Source organism: Chelonus insularis, unplaced genomic scaffold, assembly GCF_013357705.1.
Source record: "Chelonus insularis isolate UGA/USDA-ARS -01 unplaced genomic scaffold, ASM1335770v1 contig_151_pilon, whole genome shotgun sequence".
Classification (NCBI taxonomy): Eukaryota; Metazoa; Arthropoda; class Insecta; order Hymenoptera; family Braconidae; genus Chelonus; species Chelonus insularis.
In genome coordinates this window covers 323,985-347,098 of record NW_023276393.1, presented here as the reverse complement: position 1 = coordinate 347,098, position 23,114 = coordinate 323,985, and the positions used below count along the sequence as shown (strand labels likewise).

The window sequence follows — 23,114 nt, the reverse complement described above, 5'->3', positions numbered from 1 at the left end:
ATAATTATGTTTTTAAGAAAGTACTCATTTTTTCATGGAAAAGAATTTTTATTCAAAAATTATTAAATAGCTAAAATAAAAAAAATTCTTATATATTTAAACTATGTACAATGTTATTGTTATATTTAGTTTACAAGTGTTTGAAAAAGTCTGATAATAAACGAACACAAACAATGTTAGATGTTAAATGTTTGTTTTTTGTTTATCATTTTTCGTCATTTTTTCAAATAGCTCATTTTTTTAATAATAGGCAAATGAAATTCTGCTTTAAACCAAACATTCATAAATATAAAAAAAATTTTTTAAACATTACCATTGATTCACATTTTTATGAAAAATTGATTCGCCATTTAAAAAATTTATTGTTAATAATATTCATTAACATTAAATTATGATAATTCTAAATTTAAATAAATTTAAAACATTTTTGTTTATCATGAGATATTCGTGTTTTAAATAAGATTGAATCGGCACGGTATTGTGTATTCAGTAGAGGCATATATCCAAACACCTGAAAAATAGAATAGGTATATAAGCCAATTTATATATAAAATGATAGAACAAGGTGTGGATAAGGAGACACCTTAACTTTTTAATTTTCTCCTCATAAAGACAACTCTACAACTGACGCAGAACGATTTTTTGCGAAAAATATACATATATTTCGTCAAGACCGGGAATCGAAGATGATCTTTTAGTTACATGCTGACTGCTCTACTACTTAAACTATATTGAATAGTTGTATATTTTGGCTTTAAATCGTGTCTGTAGGTGTTGAACATAGCTTTTTCTTCTTCTACACCTTCCTTCTTGCGACTCTAATCAAATGATGTACTCGTTTTAATAATTCTTCACATAATGAATTGTTTTAAAGGTGCCTCCTAATCAAAACTTAACCCAGAAGACAATCAAATAAAAATTTTCATTTGTTTACCTGTGAAAAATAGTTAATACATTTGTGACGCTCTTGAAAATGAGTATCGTCCTCTGATAAAGAAACTGGACAACCTGGACATCTGAATGTCCATCTGGATGTGACCTACAATTAAAAATTGTCAGCTGAATAATGTTAATCAGTTCACAAACTGAAATAATTACAACTTACTTTAACAGGTGGTTTACGTGTTAAATGTGATACCAAAAAATTCATAGCAATATCTTCGCAATTCATGTACTCATCCACTTTATCCCTTATAGCTTGAGGAATCCAATAAGTATAAAGATACATATAATGTTTATGAATAAAGGCGGCTCCAGTCAATACCATCGATAATTCACATGAATAATTGGAATTATAATTCCAAACATTGTGATAATTTTGATCCCACGAATGATAACGTCCGGGAAATCCAACTATTCGATCTCTATGTTCTCTCCAAACTCTGAAGCAAAATGTATCAGCAATGATAATAATAAAATAAATAAAATATGAATTATTATTATTTAGTATATGAGAAGTGGATATATTTATGATTTACCTAAAACCAAACATGATTTCATCATGTCTTAAGTGAGCATCATCATCAACAGATAAAACAGCTTCAGTTTCAATTGTATCGAATGGCAAAAATCGATTATTCAAACTATTCCTTATTGATTTTATAACTACAATCGGTACTCCAATATCAGGCCATTTAAGGTCTTCAATAGGCGGTTTCGGGCTATTCCAAACAACTAAAACTTTATTTAAGTATGGTAAACCATACAATCTTGCTAAAGAATTAATCAAAACTTGTTCTCTCTCATACGTGAGAATTACTATTGTAAACTGTTCTCTAGGATAATTTCCACCTAATGATTCACTAAATTCTTTTCCTGCTCCTCCTGCGCCTTTCCCAATTGGTCGAAAACCCGTTTCTGAGCCTAAAAAGTATATATTGATTTATAGTAAATAATGCAATTGATTAGCTATCTAATAAAAAATTGATGCATTTCATTTGAAAATTGAAATAAAGAATTTCACTATAGTAAAATTAATTTCAATGAATTTTACTTTAATATATAGTATACATATATTATTAATTAATGACATAATAAAAAAATAACGAATATCAGTGCTCTGTAGTAGTTTGAGTGCAACCCGAAAAGTTATTACTGCATAAATATTTTAATGTCAAGATTACGATTTGGTATCTGTGCTGAAAATAATTTTTGAGGTAAAGTAATGAAACTTAGGTAGACTCGATCCTGGAACCCTCATAACTGTAGACTTGCATAGTCACTACTACGCTGACCCAGAAAACTTAAGATGCTATTTTTAAATCATCTATTTGTATAACTGCGGCTATTTATTCTTATTAAATCCTTTACAAGAATGATTAATTTTTCTTCGATCTGATTAAATCTGAATTTTTTTTAAACAAAAAAGATGTATTTTTCTTCAAATTTATTCAGATAATAAAATTTTTTAGATTTAAGACTCAGACTAATAACCTTTTCTCTTCATATAAATATGTCTGATAAGATCTGATTTTTCTGTCTATACAAAATTATCAACTTTTTTCAATTCTAATCAGAATCAAACAGATCTGAATACCCTTAATCTGTTAGCATCTAGTTGATATATCATAGTACTGATCTGATCGTATATGGCCACATTTAAACTCATTTTTTATAAGTGGAGATATGTCAAAATTCGGAATTCGCAAAATCAGACCCATTACAAAAACTTCCCACTGGGAAGTTAATTAAATTTCAGCATGATTCAGTTAAATCACTTTTTGGTTCAAACAAGTAAACTAAGAAAATTAATATTTATGTCACTTCGAATCTTATCATATGATTGACGTCTAAGTCAACATGAAGTGATTTATTTTAAATATTTCTGGTGAAAAATATATTTTTAATGACACTTAACAATGATTAGTAGTGATAAAAGAGAATCAATTATTATTACTGACAGTATAAGATACCTTAAAATAATTGAGTATTATTAATACCAATGAAATACTGTGAATAACAGTTAGGTATCAATAACAATAACTGATTATTGTTAGTAATAATTGGAAACTATTACTAAAAATTAAATGTTGTCAATAACAGACCAAAATTATTTAAAAATGAAATGTGAGAACCTTCAGAAGTGCACTCATACTTTATTTAATCGAAAATTACTAATATCGTAATTTAATAAAATATTAACAGCTAATTAACTTACCGATGAATTTAGCATCACTAGGAAGTATAGTATCGAATGGTAACTGAGGGTAAAGATAAAAAGGATTAGCCCACACATTCCAAATCTCGTATCCATGTATTAACATTGTGGTGTAATTCTTTTTGAACGCTGGCGACGGGTATGGAGGCTCTAATGGCCCTAAACTTTCTTCAGCTTCAGATTCAGCTATTATAGCATCAGATTTAATAGGTACGAAACTGTCATTGAAAACACTAGGACTAGAAGATTGCATCGCAGGTAATGGTGGAATACCTAAGCGTTCTCTTACTAAAGTAATAATCGTATCCACAACTCCTTGAGCCGTTCCCATGTATCTTTCCCAAATTAACCGTCCTTGTCGTCGCATAAATAGTAAATCATTATCAGGAATTGCTCGAAGAAGAAAGTGCATTTCTGTTACCCGAGCTTTTGGTAAAAAAATTACAGCTTTCTTCCAATCTATCACTTGATCGTAACTCAGAAGTACTTGATCACCTCCTAATACTACAGGAATAGCTCCAGATCGTAGAGCTTCATATAGTCTAGCTTGTATCGAAGAAGTAGAAATAAAACTCGTATTTGTTGGTGCTAAAATTAATGCAAAAGTGGAATCTTGTAGAATTTCTTTTCTTGAAGATTCAGTTCCACAAAGGGACCAATCTAATGCCTTATCTGTTTTATGTATCTCAGTAGCTGGAATGCATTCAAATTGGATGAAAAATTTATCTAATGTCACTTCCGTTGTCATGTCATTCAGGTGTTGGATGATAAAGTTATCTAGGCTATTTTCATCTTCTAACCTTTCTAAATCTATTTCTGCATCATCCATTTGACGAGATGTAAAGGATTTTGTAATTTTCATTTCACCTTGAAAGGATAAAAGATATTTTCGTCTTGCTGGAACCATTTGAGGACATTCTTGCCAAATATCTCCACCTGTGATATTTATTTATACGTATTAAATAATATGTCACTGTATCGTATATAAATAACTAGTGATTTAATTAATTAATAAAATGAATTAAAAGTCACCTGGAGGTCCAAGTATTGGTGGAACAATTAAGTCAAATCCTTCTCTAAACTGGTTTCTAGTGAACGTTGACTGCACTATAATTGCTCTTCCACTATTAACGTTATCAAATAAATTTCCAGAATTTAATGACAAATCTCGTCTTGCTAAATTCAACAGTAAATGATTTCGACCATCTCCACCCCAATATGGAAGAGAGTGTAGTTTTTTGAGATTTATTTTTTGAAGAATTGATGAACCTGAATTTGTTGATAGATTTGATAAAGCTGATAAACTGACAGCGGGCACGGCTAAAACTTCTCCAATTAATACGATATAAATACAAGCTTCAGCTGGATTAGTCGTCAAATGTGGATTATAACCAAGAGTTTGTTTGGTTGTTGTTCTGATAAATCCATCAATATCCCAACCTGGATTCAATGTTGAAAATAAATCTGGATCATACAAATAAATTGGAAAACCACTTGTTAAAGCACATCGACTATGATCAAAACAATTAAACATTTTACAACCACGAGAATCTGGACTAGAAAGAATGGCAGGCAATGAATTGATTAACATTTTTTTAGGAGGTGCTAATTCTGGAGTATTACGTTCTATTGCTTCTCTTTGAGCTACTTGGGCTTGAATTAAGCTCATTTTCAAACGGTCAAGATCTGTTTGTTGATGAACTAAATCTTGTTTGAGGTCATCAATCTTCTGAGTAAAACTACTCACTTCCATTTGCAGTCTTTGACGTTTTCCTTCCAGATCTCGAAGTTCATTACTTACTGATACTTTTATTCTTAACATTTCTTCAATTCGAAATTTTAAATCCGATGCTTTCATTGACGTGAAATCTTCAAATGCTTCAAGTTTAGTTCGGTGAATATCCATGCCTGATGTATTTGATTCTACCTATGGTTAAATGCAACAATAAATTATGATAAAAATTTTATAAACTTAGTAAGTATGTAATTAAACTTATTTAAATAAAATTATTCTTACTAACCTTAGACAAATAGTAATGAGCTATTAAGGGTAAAATAAATAAAATCAAAAATATCGGTATCATAATCCTGGACAATTTGATATGCGATACCCATTGACAAATTTCCCATCTACCTGTAGATTGATGGAATAGAGGTGATTCTAATGAGTTGCCAACCATTGTGAGAAAATATACAATATTGGAATTTTTCCTCTATCAATGTTATAGAGAATGCTGTGCAACAACTTGTACAATTGTCTAATTTCAAATAATTTCTTCATCATCTAGAACTTGATTGCAGTATTTGTAACATTTTCTCCGATTAACAATTATTCAGATAATGATTTCAAAATTACTATTCCATTAACTATTTAAGAAAATGAGTGGAAAAATTTATTTGCAATCTTATTATAACTCCATCACAAACTTGTATTTTCGTGTAACAAAAACAAATATATACATATATCCTCAATTTGAAGCGATAATGTAGTTGCTTATTAAAAACGAAACAAATAGAAATAAATACCGGATACTTTCCATTCAAAATACATAGCAAACACCAAAATGCGTAGATAGAGAAAGAATGGACACTTCGGTGTCTGCTTGCCTATCATTGATAATGAAAAATTACCAACAACTTTGTTCGTGAGTATTTTGTCTGCTACTTTACTGGTTAATTAACCGGCATTAAGTTGTCAAAATGACAGTTATCGCAGAAATTGAATAATAACATTAATTGAAGCTAATAATAAATAAATTAATTAATTAATTAATTTAAAAAAACTTAAATTTAATGAAATAGTATTATTTTTACTTTACTTTAAAATCTAGATTGTAGAGGTGACTATTATTTTTAGTTGTTTTGAGGTTATGCATACGATTCCCTATATTCTCCTACAGACCAAAATGAGACACCACTTGTGTCGTGTAGTACAATCGGGAGCATTAATGCCTGGTTTGTATCTTATGAGCAATTATCGACGGTGGAAATGGTTTTTATTCATATTGAGTTCCCAATCATACATTTTTGAAGTTTTGGCTGAATCAAAAAAATTCTAAAATTCGTTATTACACTCAAAATATAATGTTTTAGGATGTAAAATAATTTTCATTATTATTAGAAAGGTACAAAGGTTTATTACAAATAATAATGATCATCAAAAATTTTTTAAAAAATTAATAAATTTCAATTTTCTATAGTCATGTTTGAACGGCCATCTTTATTTCAAGACATAAATAATAAGTAACTAATAACTCTTTTTTAAGAAATTTTGGATGATTATTGTTTTTCGTAACAGACCTTTATACCTTCCAAAAAATGAAAAAAATCATTGTACATCCTAAAACATCATATTTGGCATATAATTGCAAATTTTATAATTTTTACAGTTCACCTTAAACTTCAAAATTCGAGGTTGGGAACTCAATATGAATAAAAATCATTTCCGCCGTCGATAATTGCTCACAAGATACAAACCAGGCATTAATGCTCTCGAGTAGAGATGTGAATCGGTAATTGACGGGTAAATTTACCGTAAATTACCGGTAAAAAACGCGTCAATGACCAAGCCTGTTTTACCATACCGGTCAGAAAAATGCTGATCTCTGATTGGTTAATACATGTCCAATCACAGTTTAGAATTCCCAACGGCATACAACTGTTTATTTGTTCTATCAGGTATATATTTTCATTTTTATTTGTTTATTAAAAATACTGATAATATTTAATATAAGAAAATTCAATTTGTAGATAAGGATTTTCATTGAGAACTTGGTGCAATGGGGGAGAACAAATCAATATATAAACATTTCTCTGCATTACCTCTGCAACCTAACCAAAAATTAAAATCGTATTCATGTAACTATTGCAAGAAAAAGTATGCAGAAAACATTACTCGCATGCGAAAACATCTTTATAAAGAGTGTAGAAGTTGTCTTCAAGACTTACGGAAACTTTTAAAACCATGTAAACCTCGTAAACGAAATAATTCTCATCTAAACAGCACAGACGACTCATTTACTATTGAAGATTTGAATGAAGCAGACAATAGAGCAAGTACTTCAATGATTTCAAATGAAAATTTACCAAATAATATAAGTGTTTGTAGCAATAACTATAAAAAAAATACAATCGATAGTTTTTGTGATAAAATGTCAAAAAAAGATGAAGATTCTCTACAAGAACTACTTGCAGAAGCGATTTATGCATCTGGTACACCATTATGTATAACAGAAAATCCATATTGGCTAAAATTTTTTAACGCATTACGGCCTTCATTTAATTTGCCATCAAGAAATCAAATATCAAATAATCTTTTAGATTCAGTATTCGTTAGAACACAAAATATGGTTAATGAAAAAATTGAATCTGCTACTACTGTTGGAGTGCAATGTGACGCATGGTCTAATATTCGCAAAGAAGGAATCATCAATTTTATTGTAACAACCCCAGCGCCAGTTTTTTTCAAAACATTTCCAACTGGAACCGAATCACAAACTGCCTTATATATTTCTGAAAAAATAGGAAGTGTTATTGATGCTTTGGGAATTAAAAAAGTTATCGGAATTTGTACAGATAATTGTGCTGCAATGAAAAGTGCTTGGACTTTGATAGATCAAAAGTATAATGTCGACAAATTGTATTGTTATGGTTGTGCTGCTCACATTCTTAACCTACTCATGAAAGATATTGGTAGTCAAGCAACTGTTGAAACTTTGGTGACAAGTGCAACAGCTATTGTAAAAGGAATAAAAGAAGTACAAATAATGTCAGCGATTTTCAAAGAAATTCAATCTCAAGATGAATCTACTATAATTATGATTGACAGTCTTTGTGTTAATAAGCATAATCTTCAGGCTTTAGCAATTTCTTCAAAGGCTATTACATTATGGAAACCTGCTTCTCGTGCTCTTGTACTAAATGAAGAATTTTGGAATAATCTTCAACAAATTCTTCAATTGATGAAACCGATTGTAAAGTGGATAAATATTTTAGAGGGTGATAACCCTTTAATAAATAAAGTACCTGAATGTTTTTATGATTTATATAATCATTTTAATAATGCATTTAATAATATTGGAAATATTTTTTCGGAAGAAGAAAAGCTGAGCATATATACTTGTTTAGAAAATCGTAAAACTATGGCTCTACGGCCCATACATTATGCAGCTAACTTACTTGATCCTCAATTAAAAGGAAAAAATTTAAATAGGTCAGAAATGGTTGAAGCTCATCAATTAATTATAAATCTTGGTGATAAATTAAATCTAAATAGTGATAAGGTATTCAAAGATTTAACAGATTATGTGTCAGAATCAAGTATGTGGAGTTACGACTACGTTAAGCGAGCAAGTATAATCACTTCAGCATGTCAATGGTGGCAAAGTATTTGCCAAAAATCTTCGTTGAGCAAAATAGCTGTGGCTATATTGACTTTACCTGCAACATCAGCTGCAACCGAGCGTTCCTTTAGTACACAAGGATGGATTCATTCATCTAAAAGAAATAAGTTAAGTATCGATAGAGCTGGAAAAATAACATACATTGCAAGAAATTTAAAATTACTTAATCCTTCACCAAAAAATACAGAAGAAGAATGGGAAGAAGATGAGGAAAGTAATAAAGGAGAGGATGAAATAAGTGAAATTTGTGCTGAGCATGAAGAAGTTGAATTTTTAGAAGAAGAATTTACTCAAGACTAATTAGTGATGTTGATGGAATTGAATCAGTATTAGACTTGTTATTTCCTAATGAAATATGTCAATTATTATGTGATATTACTAGTTGATAGAAACTATAGATTATATGGTTTTATTTTTTCATAAATAATTTACATAAAAGTTAAAAAAGTCAAATTTTTTATAATATGTAATAACGAAGGATTATCTATTTTATAAAAAAAAATGTACCAAAAACTTAACTAAATAAACGTTTATAATAATTTTCAATATATTTATTATTTCTGTCCTAACAGTCAAAAATGTAAAATATTTTTTCTATTACAAATTACAAAATTTTTTTTTCATCTTATAATAATTAATTAGTTTTAAATTAACAAGTGCAGAAAGCAAAATTAACTTAAGCAAATTGGCAAGCAAGTTCGAAAGCAAGCCATTTCCTCGGTAAAAAGCTCATCATATTCATCTATATAGATGCGAATGACCGGTAATTTACGGTAATTACGCTGACCGACGGCTTGACGGTAAATTTTACATTCAGAATTTTTTGACGTCAGAATACCGTCAGATACCGGTAATTTTACGTGGTAATTACCGAATTTTCTATTACCGGTAAATTCACATCTCTACTCTCGAGTGTACATGTACAGTACTGGACATAAATGCTGTTTAATTTTTTTAAAAGTTATATTTAAGGCTACTTTTGAATATTTTTAAATTGGTTAAAAAAAAGCTACGTTCATAGAACTGTATTTAAAAAAATGTTTATAACCCTTTTTAAAGGTTTTCCGACTCGGCGTCAAATAATTAAATAAATAAATTGAAGAAAAAAAAATCAAATCGTTGTAAACGATTACTTTTAGCATGTTAATATTATAATTACACTGACAGAAAAAATGTGATAGCTAGAAAGTATACTAGCGGCAAACACAAAATATACTCAATTTGAGTATAATTATTTTTGATGCAAGTACATTTTATATCAAAATGAAGTTTAACGTGTACTGTACAATCATAATAACATTAACTTGATTTTAAATTTTTCATCACTCAATCCTAATATAATATTAATTTATACCAAGAATAGCGATTACTGCATTTTTGTAAATATTTTGTTTATCTCAAGTAGGTAGATAATAGAAGAAGATTACAAAGTTTACTTCAGTTGATAATATAGTTTTCTTACACTGAGAATCTTCCTTACTTACCACAAGTGTATTTTATACGGAGATCCCGTATAAAGCGTACTTATGCTAAGTATAATGCTGTTTTACACTTTAAACACCATGTTCTCACATTATGAATCCTTTTTTATTAATAAAAAAATACTTGTTACTTGATTCAAGTATATCAATTCTTCACTGCAAGTATATTATATACTTAAATTAAGTATACGAAGTACTCATGCTAAAATTTTTTTCTTATTAAATTTAAAAATTTCAAAATATAAATAATTATATTAATAATAAAAAAGTTACTGTTATACCCATTGGTATTGGTCAATTTAAATTAGTGACCATTACTAATGAAGTAATTTAATGATAAATATTCAGTAATTAATAAATAGATGAAAAGTAATCTTATAATAATTACAACAATTACTGTTGTACTTTTAAATACGTGGAGCTGCTACACTTACCAAATATTTATACCTGTATAACTTTTAACAGGTGCAAAATAATAAAAAACTTTGCATGGATGAAATGTTCCATTTTTAATTCTGCACATTTTGAGCCCAAAATCGGGCTGATCGGTGCATTTGAACCAAAATGGAAATGATTTAAATAATTCATTGTTTATAAAAATAATGAAAAAATCAATGAAAAAAAAAAATTTTTCTCTAAAAATGAAATTCAATATCTCCTTTTTCTAAATAAATCGCCAAAAAGTAATATTTCTAACATTTAGTATTTTTATTAATTTCCTTAGACGCGACTGAAGCTTTTGTCAATAGTGAAGCTTCAGTCGCGAATAACTTTTTATCTATCTTAGATATGTTCAGTGCTTTTTTTTTATTAAAATTACATTCTGAACAACTTTTATTTAAAACATTTTTTCATATCTATCATAGAAATCGAGAAATTCGCGAGGGGGGCGGGTTTTCGCGATTTACTCCCTCCCTATGTGTGCCAAGCATTTTTGACCTGCACTATCGTATTCCTCGCGGAATTTCCAATCTAGTCATCTATAAATCACTACTTTGGCCGGAGCGAATCATATTTATCCCATTTCCCTCATTTGATTGGACTATACAATTATCCTAAGGACACAGAAATATGACATTTTGCGTTTGTTAATGTATTCATAGCCTCTCATCCTCAATGAGTCTAAACCTCTTTGACCTGACTCAAGCCACCCCACAAAATAAAGAAATTCATAAAAATTGATAAACGACTTAAAATGATTTTTTTTGTCATTGATTAACGTGTGAGACTAAATAATTTGTGGCTTAGCGCTACGTTACGAAAAGAAATTCTTTCGATCGTATTATAACTAAAGCACGTGCAACATAGGCGTCAAACGCCATAGTTGTAGACAGTATTTTTTTTTTGTAATTCGAACTAAATCACGGTTATTTTTGATCATTAATTATTGTACAATAAATAATTTATTCATCATAATTAAATACATAATATTAAATAATTTATTGCTGAGCGCTGAGTTGGAGATGAACTTTTAACAGTAAAAGAGTCTGACTGCAGAAGCTCGAGATATTGAAATATGCAACAATAATTGTTGTAATTATAAGAAAATTATAATTACCTCTATGGATTTTTTATTGTTCAATTAATAATTATCTATCATCATCAAAGATATGATATTAGATAGTTTATAGCTAATAGTCCAGTCAAACGAGGGAAATGAGATAATTTTGGTTTGCTGCGGCCAAATTAATGATTTATAGATGACTGGATCGGAAATTTTGCGAGAAACACAATGGTGTAGGTTAAAATTGTTTGGCACGCATAGGGGGGAAGTAAATCGCGAAAAACCGCCCCCCCCTCGCGAATTTCTCGATTTCTATGATAGATATGAAAAAATGTTTTAAATAAAAGTTGTTCAGAATGTAATTTTAATAAAAAAAAAGCACTGAACATATCTAAGATAGATAAAAAGTTATTCGCGACTGAAGCTTCACTATTGACAAAAGCTTCAGTCGCGTCTAAGGAAATTAATAAAAAATACTAAATGTTAGAAATATTACTTTTTGGCGATTTATTAGAAAAAGGAGATATTGAATTTCATTTTTAGAGAAAAATTTTTTTTTTTCATTGATTTTTTCATTATTTTTATAAACAATGAATTATTTAAATCATTTCCATTTTGGTTCAAATGCACCGATCAGCCCGATTTTGGGCTCAAAATGTGCAGAATTAAAAATGGAACATTTCATCCATGCAAAGTTTTTATTATTTTGCACCTGTTAAAAGTTATACAGGTATAAATATTTGGTAAGTGTAGCAGCTCCACGTATTTAAAAGTACAACAGTAATTGTTGTAATTATTATAAGATTACTTTTCATCTATTTATTAATTACTGAATATTTAATCATTAAATTACTTCATTAGTAATGGTCACTAATTTAAATTGACCAATACCAATGGGTATAACAGTAACTTTTTTATTATTAATATAATTATTTATATTTTGAAATTTTTAAATTTAATAAGAAAAAAATTTTAGCATGAGTACTTCGTATACTTAATTTAAGTATATAATATACTTGCAGTGAAGAATTGATATACTTGAATCAAGTAACAAGTATTTTTTTATTAATAAAAAAGGATTCATAATGTGAGAACATGGTGTTTAAAGTGTAAAACAGCATTATACTTAGCATAAGTACGCTTTATACGGGATCTCCGTATAAAATACACTTGTGGTAAGTAAGGAAGATTCTCAGTGTAAGAAAAACTATATTATCAACTGAAGTAAACTTTGTAATCTTCTTCTATTATCTACCTACTTGAGATAAACAAAATACATTGGCTCACATTATACTGATTCCAAGTAGAAAGACTACTTAAATACAAGTACTTTATTTTCATAAACTTGTATACTTTTTACTTCTTCAACCGCTTGTAGTCTACTCAGGAGTGGTATATTCTGTATTTAGACTAAGTTTTTTTTTTATTCATTTTAAAACGAAGTTTTACTGATTCCAGGTACTTTCTTTACCTGCCTTCCGAAACTTTTTTACCTATCACTTTTATACTGGGGGACAAGTAAATTGTATAATTCGCCACCGGAAAAAATTTCTGTCAGTGTACATGCAAATCTAATAAATAAAAAAGAAAAAAAAACTTTGCCATGACTGGGATCGAACCCTACCCGGCAAAATAGAAGTCCAGCGCTCTGACCGCCGACCTATCGTGTTTATAATCAAGTTGTTTATGCTTGTAAATTATAAGCTGCAGGCTTGGGCCCAGCCTTAAGGCTGGGCTGAAGTCAGAAAGGCGACTGATTCCCCCTATCCAAATACATGGGATCGGGAAATTTCTAATTTCTTCGCCAATTTACAATTATTTCTATAAAATTAGGTACCAAATTACAGAGGAATTAATGCCGGACTGACGTAAACAACAATTTTTTGTATATAGTGAATATTTTTATTAAAAAAATTAGAAAGAATAATGAAAAAATTATGAATTGACTTGCCGCGCTTAAATTTCAAGATGGCAGCCACATCATTCAGATGAAAAATCACTAATTATTTCATTTTTATACGTTTTTCGCCCAAAATTCGTGTTTGCGTCAGTCCTTGCCACCTGTCTGAATGTTAAAAAAATCAATTCATAGTATAAAATTGAATAATTTAGAAATAATTAGAAATCTTGTATTCCAGATGATATTCTCCGGAAAATTAGTTTGAAAAAATTCTGATAGGTGACAGCATTATGCTCGCAGATGACCTCAGTCATCCATATTGAAAAAATGCTCAATCCGTATCCAGAACTGATGGTGCCCTGTATTTTGGCGAGTAAATTCTGTATGTGTGTGTACGGGTAATATATGTATGTGATGTAAACATACTGTATCACTTTACAATGCCCTACACTTTGATGACTATTGCAGTTAGGATAAATAAAAATGATGATACTCATTTAACATTAATTAATATAATACCTGCAAATAACTTCAAATACATATACTCATCCATTATTATCATTTTTATTAAGTATAAATGTTAATAAGGAAGCTCAATTCCAAGTCGGCGCATCCAAGCATGTAGTGTAAAAACAAATATACATTAACTTAATATCGAGATTATGCTGGCCATGTGGTTAGGGCGTCAGAGTTCTATTTTGCCGGGCAGGGTTCGATCCCAGTCATAACCAATTTTTTTTTTTCTACTTTATTCGTTAGATAAGCATGTAATTATAATATTGACATGCTATAATTAATCTTTTATAACAATTTGATTTTTTTTTCTCTTCATTCATTGAATTTATTGACGCTAAGTCGAAAAATATTTGAACAGAGCCATAAACTTTCTTTTTGTATAAATACATTGATAATAGCCTGTGTTTAACAACTTATACTTATACATCTTTACATGTATTAACAATGTTATGTTATTAACAAGTTAATCATATTATTATCAACATTGAAAAGTAGTTTAAACAATCTGTGGCGAGTTTCGGCACTTTCCCGGCAAGCTCTACCCCCACTCTCTATGCCCAAGCCTGCAGCTTATAATTTTTGAGCATATATAAATGTTTTGTAATCATAATAGCTCGGTGGTTAGCGCATCGGTCTTTCATTTTGATGGGCAGGGGTCGATTCCAGTCATGGTAGTTTTTTTTTTTCTTTTTCATTTGTTAGATTTGCATGTAATTATAATATTAACATGCTAAAATGAATTCTTACCAACGATTTGATTTTTTTTTCTCAATTATTTATGTAATTTATCGACGCCGAGTCGGAAAACATGAACAGGGTTATAAACACTTTTTTTACTATATCTATACGAACGCAGCTTTTTTTTAAGCAATTTAGAAATATTTAGAAGTAGTTGAAATAATCCACGGGGATTTCCGGCACTTCGCCGGCAAGCTCTATCTTCACCTTTCGTACTCAAGCCTGCATTATACAATTTATAAACATAAACACATATATGTAATACTCCTATATTGCTAGTCGGTATAGGGAGAGAGACTTAAACATTACGGTGCAGACATATATGCGTTTGTCTCACTTATTATACGCTGCGACTTGTGCGCATGATTGTGAATGGAGCGTGCGCATTAGATAGCATTTCAATTTGTACAAGAAATGAGATATGAGATATTCATTTTGCATATGAAGTAGCGTCTGTTTTACATGCTACATCCAATTTTTTATATATTTTAATTGACTCCATGTAAAATGTCAAGTTTGTATTATACAATTAAAAGGCGACGCTACTAAAGGCACAATGCCTTTATTATCGCAAATAAAAAATCGCGGACCATATATAACACCATCAAAGGATGTAATGGCTATTTGCAAAGTTTGCGAACAGATTATCAGAAAATATCAATCGGAAATAAGTGAACCTTCAATTAAACAATTTTTAATAAATAAAATATTTAACAACATAGGGATGCAATTTGACAATAAAATCATGAATGAACACATTTTGGATAATCATCGATCGCAACTTTGCAAATACGTTATTGAATTATATTTAAATACTCGGTTACATTATGAAGCTAAAAAAATGTCCGAGAAGGATCATTTTATAAGACAAAAATATACAAAACTCGTATTATTTAAACACCAATAAGTTTAATAATGTATAATTTGGTGTACTGGTATGTGTAAATAATAAATTATTTATTGTTAAGTATTATTTTTTTTATCTTAGTTTTTTATTTCCTTATATCCTTTAATCAATTCCCCATTTTTTCTGAAATGCCTGTTTCAAATATGTTGTTCATTTGAATGAAGCTGCTTATAAGAAGTAGAATATGCAAACTTCATTTTAAAAAAATTAAATGAAATCTTTTGTCATTAACAAAAAAAAAAACATTTCTATTTGTAAATTGTTTAAAATTAATTTCAGAGCTCATGAATGCTACATTTTTTATACAGTAAACTTTAAAATTATTAAATAAAGATATTTAAAATCCAATAGCTTGTATACTATTTATAATTATCATTATCACATTTTAATTGTATTTAGTGTATAATAATTGTCATTAAAATATAGACAGGAAAAAAAATATTTTTTAAATTAATAATCATGAATATTTATTTATCATCATCACATTTATATATGTATAATTAAAAAATAGGAAAGCAATGTTAACTATTGTGGCGATGTACAAAAGTGATTAGTATGTAGTTTGTAAAATCTAATACAAAAATAATAATTTAAAGGAACAATAATTGACTTAATTATTATTTTTCGCATTTATTACATGTTATTTTATTACTGTGGATGTTGGGTCAAACTCAAGGAGTTGGGGCAGCTTGGGGAAAAGACTTTAAAATTTTAATTCTTCAAAAACTTTCAATTGTAATTTTTATAAAACAATTTAATTTATACTGGTATTTAAAAATATCATTTATAGTCATCGAATTGAATTAGAATTATTGAACAATAAAAATTAATTTGTTCTTACAACTTTAGATTATTTTATTTATTATAAATTTATTTACAAAGAAATAATGTATAGAAATACCTTTGAAATTAGATATTAAATTATTATATATAAATGATTTAATTATTATACATGTTTAAACAATTATTAATTGAAGTTATTCTACTAATAATAATAATAATAGAGAAAAGAAAAGAATGAAGAGATTCGAATACCCGAGACTCACTACCGGAGTCGGGAGCTTTACCGCTGAGCTACGAAGCATACAAGAACTTATTTACTATAACTCAATTTTAAGTTGTGAAAGGGAGGTGGCTTGCCCTTTTCCAATTGCCAATTCTCCCTCTACGGTAGTGACGCTTGCGCACAGCAGTTCAAATGAAAAGAAAGAGACAGACATATTCATTTTCTGTCTCACTTCATAGGCCACGCGCCCACTTACGGGAACTAGCAATATAGGAGTATTAGATATATGCATAAACATGATGTTAGAGATAATATGTTAGCTCTGTAGGTAGAACACCAAGCTTTCATTTTACCGAGTAGGGTTCGATCCCAGTTATAGCCAATTTTTTTTTTTCATCAAAATTTTATATAAATACAATAATTGGTTGTTTATATTAGTTCAAAATTAATTCCTATAGTCTTTTGGAGACAACATTTTCTAAAAAAGAGAATTCATAGTAACTCGTTCCTCACCCTCAGCTTATTTTCAGAAAAACAAGTTTTTTTTCGTAATTAATTGGAAGAATAATGTAATAAAATATATGAATTGATTTATAAGTATATAAAGTCACTTGAACAAGAAACAGAAAAAAAAATTGCCTATGACTGGGATCGAACCCTGCCCAGCAAAATAAAAGGTCGGGGCTCTAACCACTGAGCTATTATAGTTCCAATTATATATACGATGCTTGAAAATTATAAGCTACAGGCTTGGGCACAGAAAGTGGGGGTCGAGTTTGCCGGTGAAGTGTCGGAACTCGCCGCGGATTGTTTAAACTATTTTTTATTGTTAATAAGTTGTTAAAAAAGGCTATTATCAATGTATTTGTACAAAAAAAGGTTAATGGCCCTGTTCAAATATTTTCTCATTTGTCATTGATTAATTGAAAAAAAAATTTTACATAAAAATTGAAATTTAAAACTCATTTTTGGCATGATAAAATTGCAATTACATGCAATTTAAATAAAAAAAAAATTTTGCCGCAATTTGAATCGAACACCGTTCGGTAAAATCACTGTCGAACTTTCTGACTACAGGGCCAGCATATTTTCATTTACTTTTTTTACGTTTAGATATCATAAGCTTCAGGCTTGGTAACAGAGGGTGGGGGATGTGCTTGCTCGTCAACTGTTCGAACTCGCTCGCAGTCTTCTTTAAAAAATAAGACGGAGATAGATAGATGTATTCTGTGCTCTGTCTTGCTCGGAACAGATTATTCTGAAATTTCTTGGTGCCCTAAGGCTCCCGTTTTTTAGTGCATCCCTGAAAATTATCATTTTTCGAACGATTTCTCTGTTACCTACTCAATTTCAATTGATATCGAGCTTCGGCTTTTCGCCGCACAACGTGAGGGCGTAAAGTCAACTTCGGGAAACTTTCTGACTTCAGCCCAGCCTTAAATGGAAAACACCCTTATCATTTTCATCTTTCCAAATACACAGTCACTATCCCTAATAATTGTTTCCAGCTCCTGTCACTAGGGATACATACATACTTCTGACTAATCCGATTGTAGAACGTATGTACATAGTTATGTGTATACATATAACTATTCAATATTATGGTACGTATGTACAATAGTTTGCGGTTGATTACTCTTTCTAAAATGAAATAGTCCACCTTACTTCGTTTCATCCACCCATTGTTGATTACATTTTTTCAATAAAGTTTTTATCTTCTAAAAGTTTTTAGTGAGTTTGTGTATGTATTTTGGAAACAATTTGGATGACGCATAAATTTTTTTATACAATTAAATTTATCCGATAATATTGTAATGTAAATATGAACAATCAATTCCAATTATTTGATAATAATTTCTTTTTAGTTTACAATGGAAGAAATTTATAAGTATCAAATTACTGAGTACTAAATTTATAATTTTCGAAAAAAGTTATTGTCGTTATCAAAACCCTGTTTAAAAGATTTTGTATAGTAAAGAAAGATATATAAATTTATTTGTTATTCCAAAAGTTAATCTTGCAAAATTTCAAATTTAATAAATCATGAATTTGATTTATTCTTTACTCTGAATACTATTCTACTTAAAATAAATATGCGATAAAAATGTTTATTACTTTTTTTTAAATTGTGCCAATAATAAAAAATTCAAATATTCAATACGAAGTGAAAGCAATTCACCTATACACATTAACTTCTATTTGAATAATATCTTGTTTCTAAACAAAAAAATGCTCTAATTATTTTATGGCAATGACTAGATGACATGAAAATAGGAATTATACTTTTTAAAAGTTTAGATATTTACATAAGATAACATTGTAAACAAAGATATTAAGAGAGAACTTTTAACAGCAAAGAATCATAAACTTCTTTTTTTCACTGCCCATATGTCATGTATTTGAGTTGATAAATTATCATGTCCTCTCAAGAAAAAGGACCCGCTACGTTAAAACATAAAGAGAGTGGTATGTTGATATATTTTAGCATTTTTATATTATTGTTTAACTTTATGTGTATTATAATTTTATTACAATTGATATGATTTTCAACAATATTAAAACAATGATGTAAAAATAACCAATTTGTATTTATAATTTTCTTGAAATTTTCAAGTTATGAAAATGAATTTTTATTTAATATTTCAATAGGTACTGTAACAATGAGAGAAAAAAAAGGCGGTGCACTTAGCAGGGTACAAAAATTAAAAAAACGTCTAAGCCATAGTTTCGGTCGACTTTGTAAGTTCATAAATATTTTTATATGTATTTATATTTTTTGACTTTGGTTTGAGAAGTTTTAATCACAATTATGTATAAATGTAAATTTTTCATTAAAGTCGATTAATTATATTTGATTAAAATTTAGTTATTGATATTATAGCAATATCAAAAGAAGAAGCAGAAGAAACGCCAAACAGAGGATCATTACCGTATAATGGATTTTCAGAAGAATTTTTAGATCGTTTGGAACGAAATGGCAATGTGTCAAGAAACAAAGATCATTGTTATGGTATGTAAGAAAAAATATATCTGTAGCATTGAAATCCCTTCATTCCAATTAAATTACATAAATAGTTTAAAAAAATTTTGAAATTTAATTTTTGAAAGTTTTCAAAATAATTATCTTATAGTATATTAGAAAAATAAATTTTTATTTATTTTCTAATAACAATTTTTCATGACTAGTTATGTAATGTCAATAATTTATAAATTTACTTAATTGAAATAATTTAGACTACACATAAATAATTTAACTTGTATTTTGTATTTCAAGGTCTTTAATAGTAAAAAAACTCAAAATTTCTTTTCAAATATTTACTTTATATTATAATTATTTGTAATTTCTTCAGCGAAGTCTATTACTTCAACCTCAATATCACATGTCTCAGAGTGGACTGGTGTTGGAGAACACGAACGAGTTCATCGACAATTATCAGTATCCAGTGATTCAAAACTTCTGGATGAAGATATTCGAGAAGAAGCAAGAGTAATTTTGAGACCTCGTCGACCTCCTAGACCGAAATCGGAAGTATTTCTTGGAATTGATTCAGGGCCGCGTAAACTGAAAAGATTTTCTGCTTTTGGTGTATGTTATTAACTAAAAATCACTTATACATAGAATATAATTGTAAATATTTTTTTTCTCATTTTAAAATGTCAACACACAAAACTATTACATTTAATAATTAAAATTTTAAATAGTTGAGTCATGGCTATTCAAAAAATCAATACCGTTGAAAAATATTAACGTATATTTATTATTATATTATTCAACAACTCTGAAAAAGTAAGCTAGCTCAATCCATAAGTAATATCCGTTTAAACTGAAAGTAAAGGTGGCGAACACATGGTTTGAGATTGCTTAATTGTTTTCCTTAGAGTTGTATACTATTCGTTGCTGTGTATATATAAAAATTTCATTAAATTTCAAATGGAAAAATGAACTTTTTATATAAATATTATCGTAATGATCATTTATCTGTAATTTAGTTTTAAATTCAAAATTCAACTATTTAATGTTTATTTATAATAATAAAAAAATTACATAATTAGGGTGATTCTCCGTTTGGTAAATCTGAAGGATATATCAAATTAGAGCAATTGGGTGAAGGCTCTTATGCAACAGTATTCAAAGGATATAGTCATCTTGCAAAACAAGTAGTTGCTTTAAAAGAAATTAGACTTCAAGAAGAAGAAGGAGCACCATTTACTGCTATTCGAGAAGCCAGTCTTTTGAAAGAACTGAAACATAATAACATAGTCACATTACATGATATTATTCATACCCGTGAAACATTAACTTTTGTATTTGAGTATGTTCATACTGATCTTTCACAATACATGGCTAAATATGGAGGTGGTGGATTAGATCCACGGAACGTTAAATTATTTCTCTTTCAACTTTTACGAGGACTTGCTTATTGTCATCGCAGGTAAAATAATTATATTTTATTTGATTATTACTTAACTTGATCAATACTGGATTTGACGTACATTTTTTAGAAAAGTTTTACATCGAGACGTTAAACCGCAGAACCTTTTAATTAGCGAAATAGGAGAATTAAAGTTGGCAGATTTCGGATTAGCAAGAGCAAAATCTGTTCCATCACATACCTATTCTCATGAAGTAGTAACATTGTGGTATAGACCACCCGATGTACTTCTTGGATCAACAGAATATTCGACCTCACTTGATATGTGGGGCGTAGGTTGTATATTTGTTGAAATGTTAACGGGGGTACCAACATTCCCGGGTGTACGCTGTACTTATGATCAACTTGATAAAATATTTAAAATATTGGGAACACCAACGGAAGAAACATGGCCAGGAGTTACTAGACTACCAGGATATAAACCACATCTTTATCCTGTACGCAAACTGGGCCTATCGTTTCCAAAACTTTATGATATTGCTGAAGGTGATAACTTGGCATCCTCATTACTTCAGTTAAACCCTGATAATAGGATAGATGCTGAAGAGGCTCTGCATCATAAATATTTTAATTCTTTACCTAGAAAATTATATGAACTACCCGATGGTAAGTATTTTTATTATACATTTAATCACATTATTAAGATTCATATGCAAACAAAAGTGACAATTATTTCGGATTATATCTTTTTAATCAAATTTAAAATAACACATTTTATATACATTCATCTTAACATTTAAAAATACTATATCGAAATTTTTCTGTAAACAACATAGTTCGATCATCATGCTTTAAAAAATATAAAATACGTTCTTGCATTGAAATTTTTTATGATTTCAACAATTTATCTATCTAAAAATAAATTATCCCTTTTTATTCCACATCTTTGATCATATTACTTTTACTTTATTTTTCATCATTTTTTGTTTGCATAAAAATTTAATTGTGTGCAACTGAAGCTTTGTCTAATAATTATGATAGGTGATTTGAATGTGCCAAATTTAAGAATGACTTTAAAATACTTTAATGGATTTTTTTTTTTTACAGAAGTTTCGATATTCACAGTAGAAGGCATTCATCTTTACAACGAATTGGGAGAAACGTACATGGATTCACGTCATACAGTGCTCAAAACTTGAATGTGAAGATTGACTTTAGTCACCGACAGTTTTTTGATTGCTGGATACAATAACTACATGCTGAAATAACTTTACGTAACTAAGACTATTTTACTTATTATTTTTGTTCATCTTATTTTCAATCAAACATACTTCCTAATTGTAATTTAAAATACAAATTTTCTTAATTCAACTATAGTAGCTTTATTATTATTATTATTATTATTATTATTATTATTATTATTATTATTATTATTATTATTATTATTATTATAATTATTTTCAGTTAATTAATTAATTTTTAATGTGACATGTATAGTATTGAACAAATCAACATATTTAGGAGAATGAATACATTAAGAATGAATTGAAATAAAAGCAGTGTTTGAACAGTTAAATATACATATATGATGTATGTAGAATGCAAACGCACATACGACCTATCCTAGCACTTCGTCCAAATATTAGATATCAGCTGCAATAACTTTGAAAATCTTTTTAGAAATTATATTCAAGTGATAAATAATTGTTTTTCATCTAGACTGAAAATTTTTGAAAAAAAACAGCGATTCTATATAGAATATGATTATATAAGTATATAATAGCAGTTGTATCGATACTAATATTATATCATTTAGTAGGATCATAGAAATTTTACGAAAAATTTATAACATGAATTTTCACGTAATACGAAGTGATAAAATAAATTTCTTTTTCTTTATCAAAACATTACATTTTTATAATTCCTAATTTCCTTACAATTTGAAAAATAAATAATCAACATTATTCATAAGTTTGATTTTTAAATTTTATTAATTTTTTTAAAAAAATAAACTGTGATTTGAATGCAACTCTGATAGTTCACACTATCAATTCTCTATTATGAAATTTATGAAAAATTACCATGTTTAAGTGTCAATATTAAATATTAATCGAACATGAGAATTTACTA

At 28.6% G+C, this 23,114-nt stretch overlaps 3 protein-coding genes across 6 annotated transcripts; 2 read left to right on the top strand and 1 right to left on the bottom strand.

The window, feature by feature from the left end:
* Nucleotides 1-214: 214 nt before the first annotated feature.
* Nucleotides 215-6,085, bottom strand: botv (exostosin like glycosyltransferase 3). Of its 3 annotated transcripts, XR_004690007.1 has the most exons (9): nucleotides 5,977-6,085; nucleotides 5,179-5,899; nucleotides 4,190-5,084; nucleotides 3,158-4,093; nucleotides 1,479-1,863; nucleotides 1,106-1,382; nucleotides 935-1,039; nucleotides 590-818; nucleotides 437-511 (listed from the first exon to the last, which is right to left on the bottom strand). XR_004690007.1 is itself a non-coding variant. In XM_035078294.1 (8 exons), exons 2-8 carry the CDS (start codon nucleotides 5,335-5,337, stop codon nucleotides 407-409), a joined length of 2,862 nt encoding a protein of 953 aa, XP_034934185.1. In that variant the 5' UTR covers nucleotides 5,338-5,899; nucleotides 5,977-6,085; the 3' UTR covers nucleotides 215-406. The 3 variants fall into 3 exon arrangements, 1 of the variants encoding a protein (XP_034934185.1); XM_035078294.1 differs by lacking the exon at nucleotides 590-818 and having other exon boundaries at nucleotides 215-511; XR_004690008.1 differs by having other exon boundaries at nucleotides 5,179-6,049.
* Nucleotides 6,086-6,691: 606 nt separating this feature from the next.
* On the top strand, nucleotides 6,692-8,927 carry LOC118063987 (uncharacterized). Its single transcript, XM_035078291.1, has 2 exons — nucleotides 6,692-6,835; nucleotides 6,908-8,927. The coding sequence occupies exon 2, from the start codon at nucleotides 6,937-6,939 to the stop codon at nucleotides 8,857-8,859; it is 1,923 nt and encodes a 640-aa protein (XP_034934182.1). The 5' UTR covers nucleotides 6,692-6,835; nucleotides 6,908-6,936; the 3' UTR covers nucleotides 8,860-8,927.
* Nucleotides 8,928-18,229: 9,302 nt separating this feature from the next.
* Eip63E (cyclin dependent kinase Eip63E) lies at nucleotides 18,230-22,825 on the top strand. 2 transcript variants are annotated; one of them, XM_035078311.1, is made up of 8 exons: nucleotides 18,230-18,427; nucleotides 18,965-19,077; nucleotides 19,261-19,350; nucleotides 19,493-19,621; nucleotides 19,962-20,197; nucleotides 20,665-21,044; nucleotides 21,115-21,650; nucleotides 22,092-22,825. In XM_035078311.1, exons 2-8 carry the CDS (start codon nucleotides 19,029-19,031, stop codon nucleotides 22,181-22,183), a joined length of 1,512 nt encoding a protein of 503 aa, XP_034934202.1. In that variant the 5' UTR covers nucleotides 18,230-18,427; nucleotides 18,965-19,028; the 3' UTR covers nucleotides 22,184-22,825. The 2 variants fall into 2 exon arrangements, with proteins under 2 accessions (XP_034934202.1, XP_034934201.1); XM_035078310.1 differs by lacking the exon at nucleotides 18,230-18,427 and having other exon boundaries at nucleotides 18,652-19,077.
* The last annotated feature ends 289 nt before the right edge of the window (nucleotides 22,826-23,114 follow it).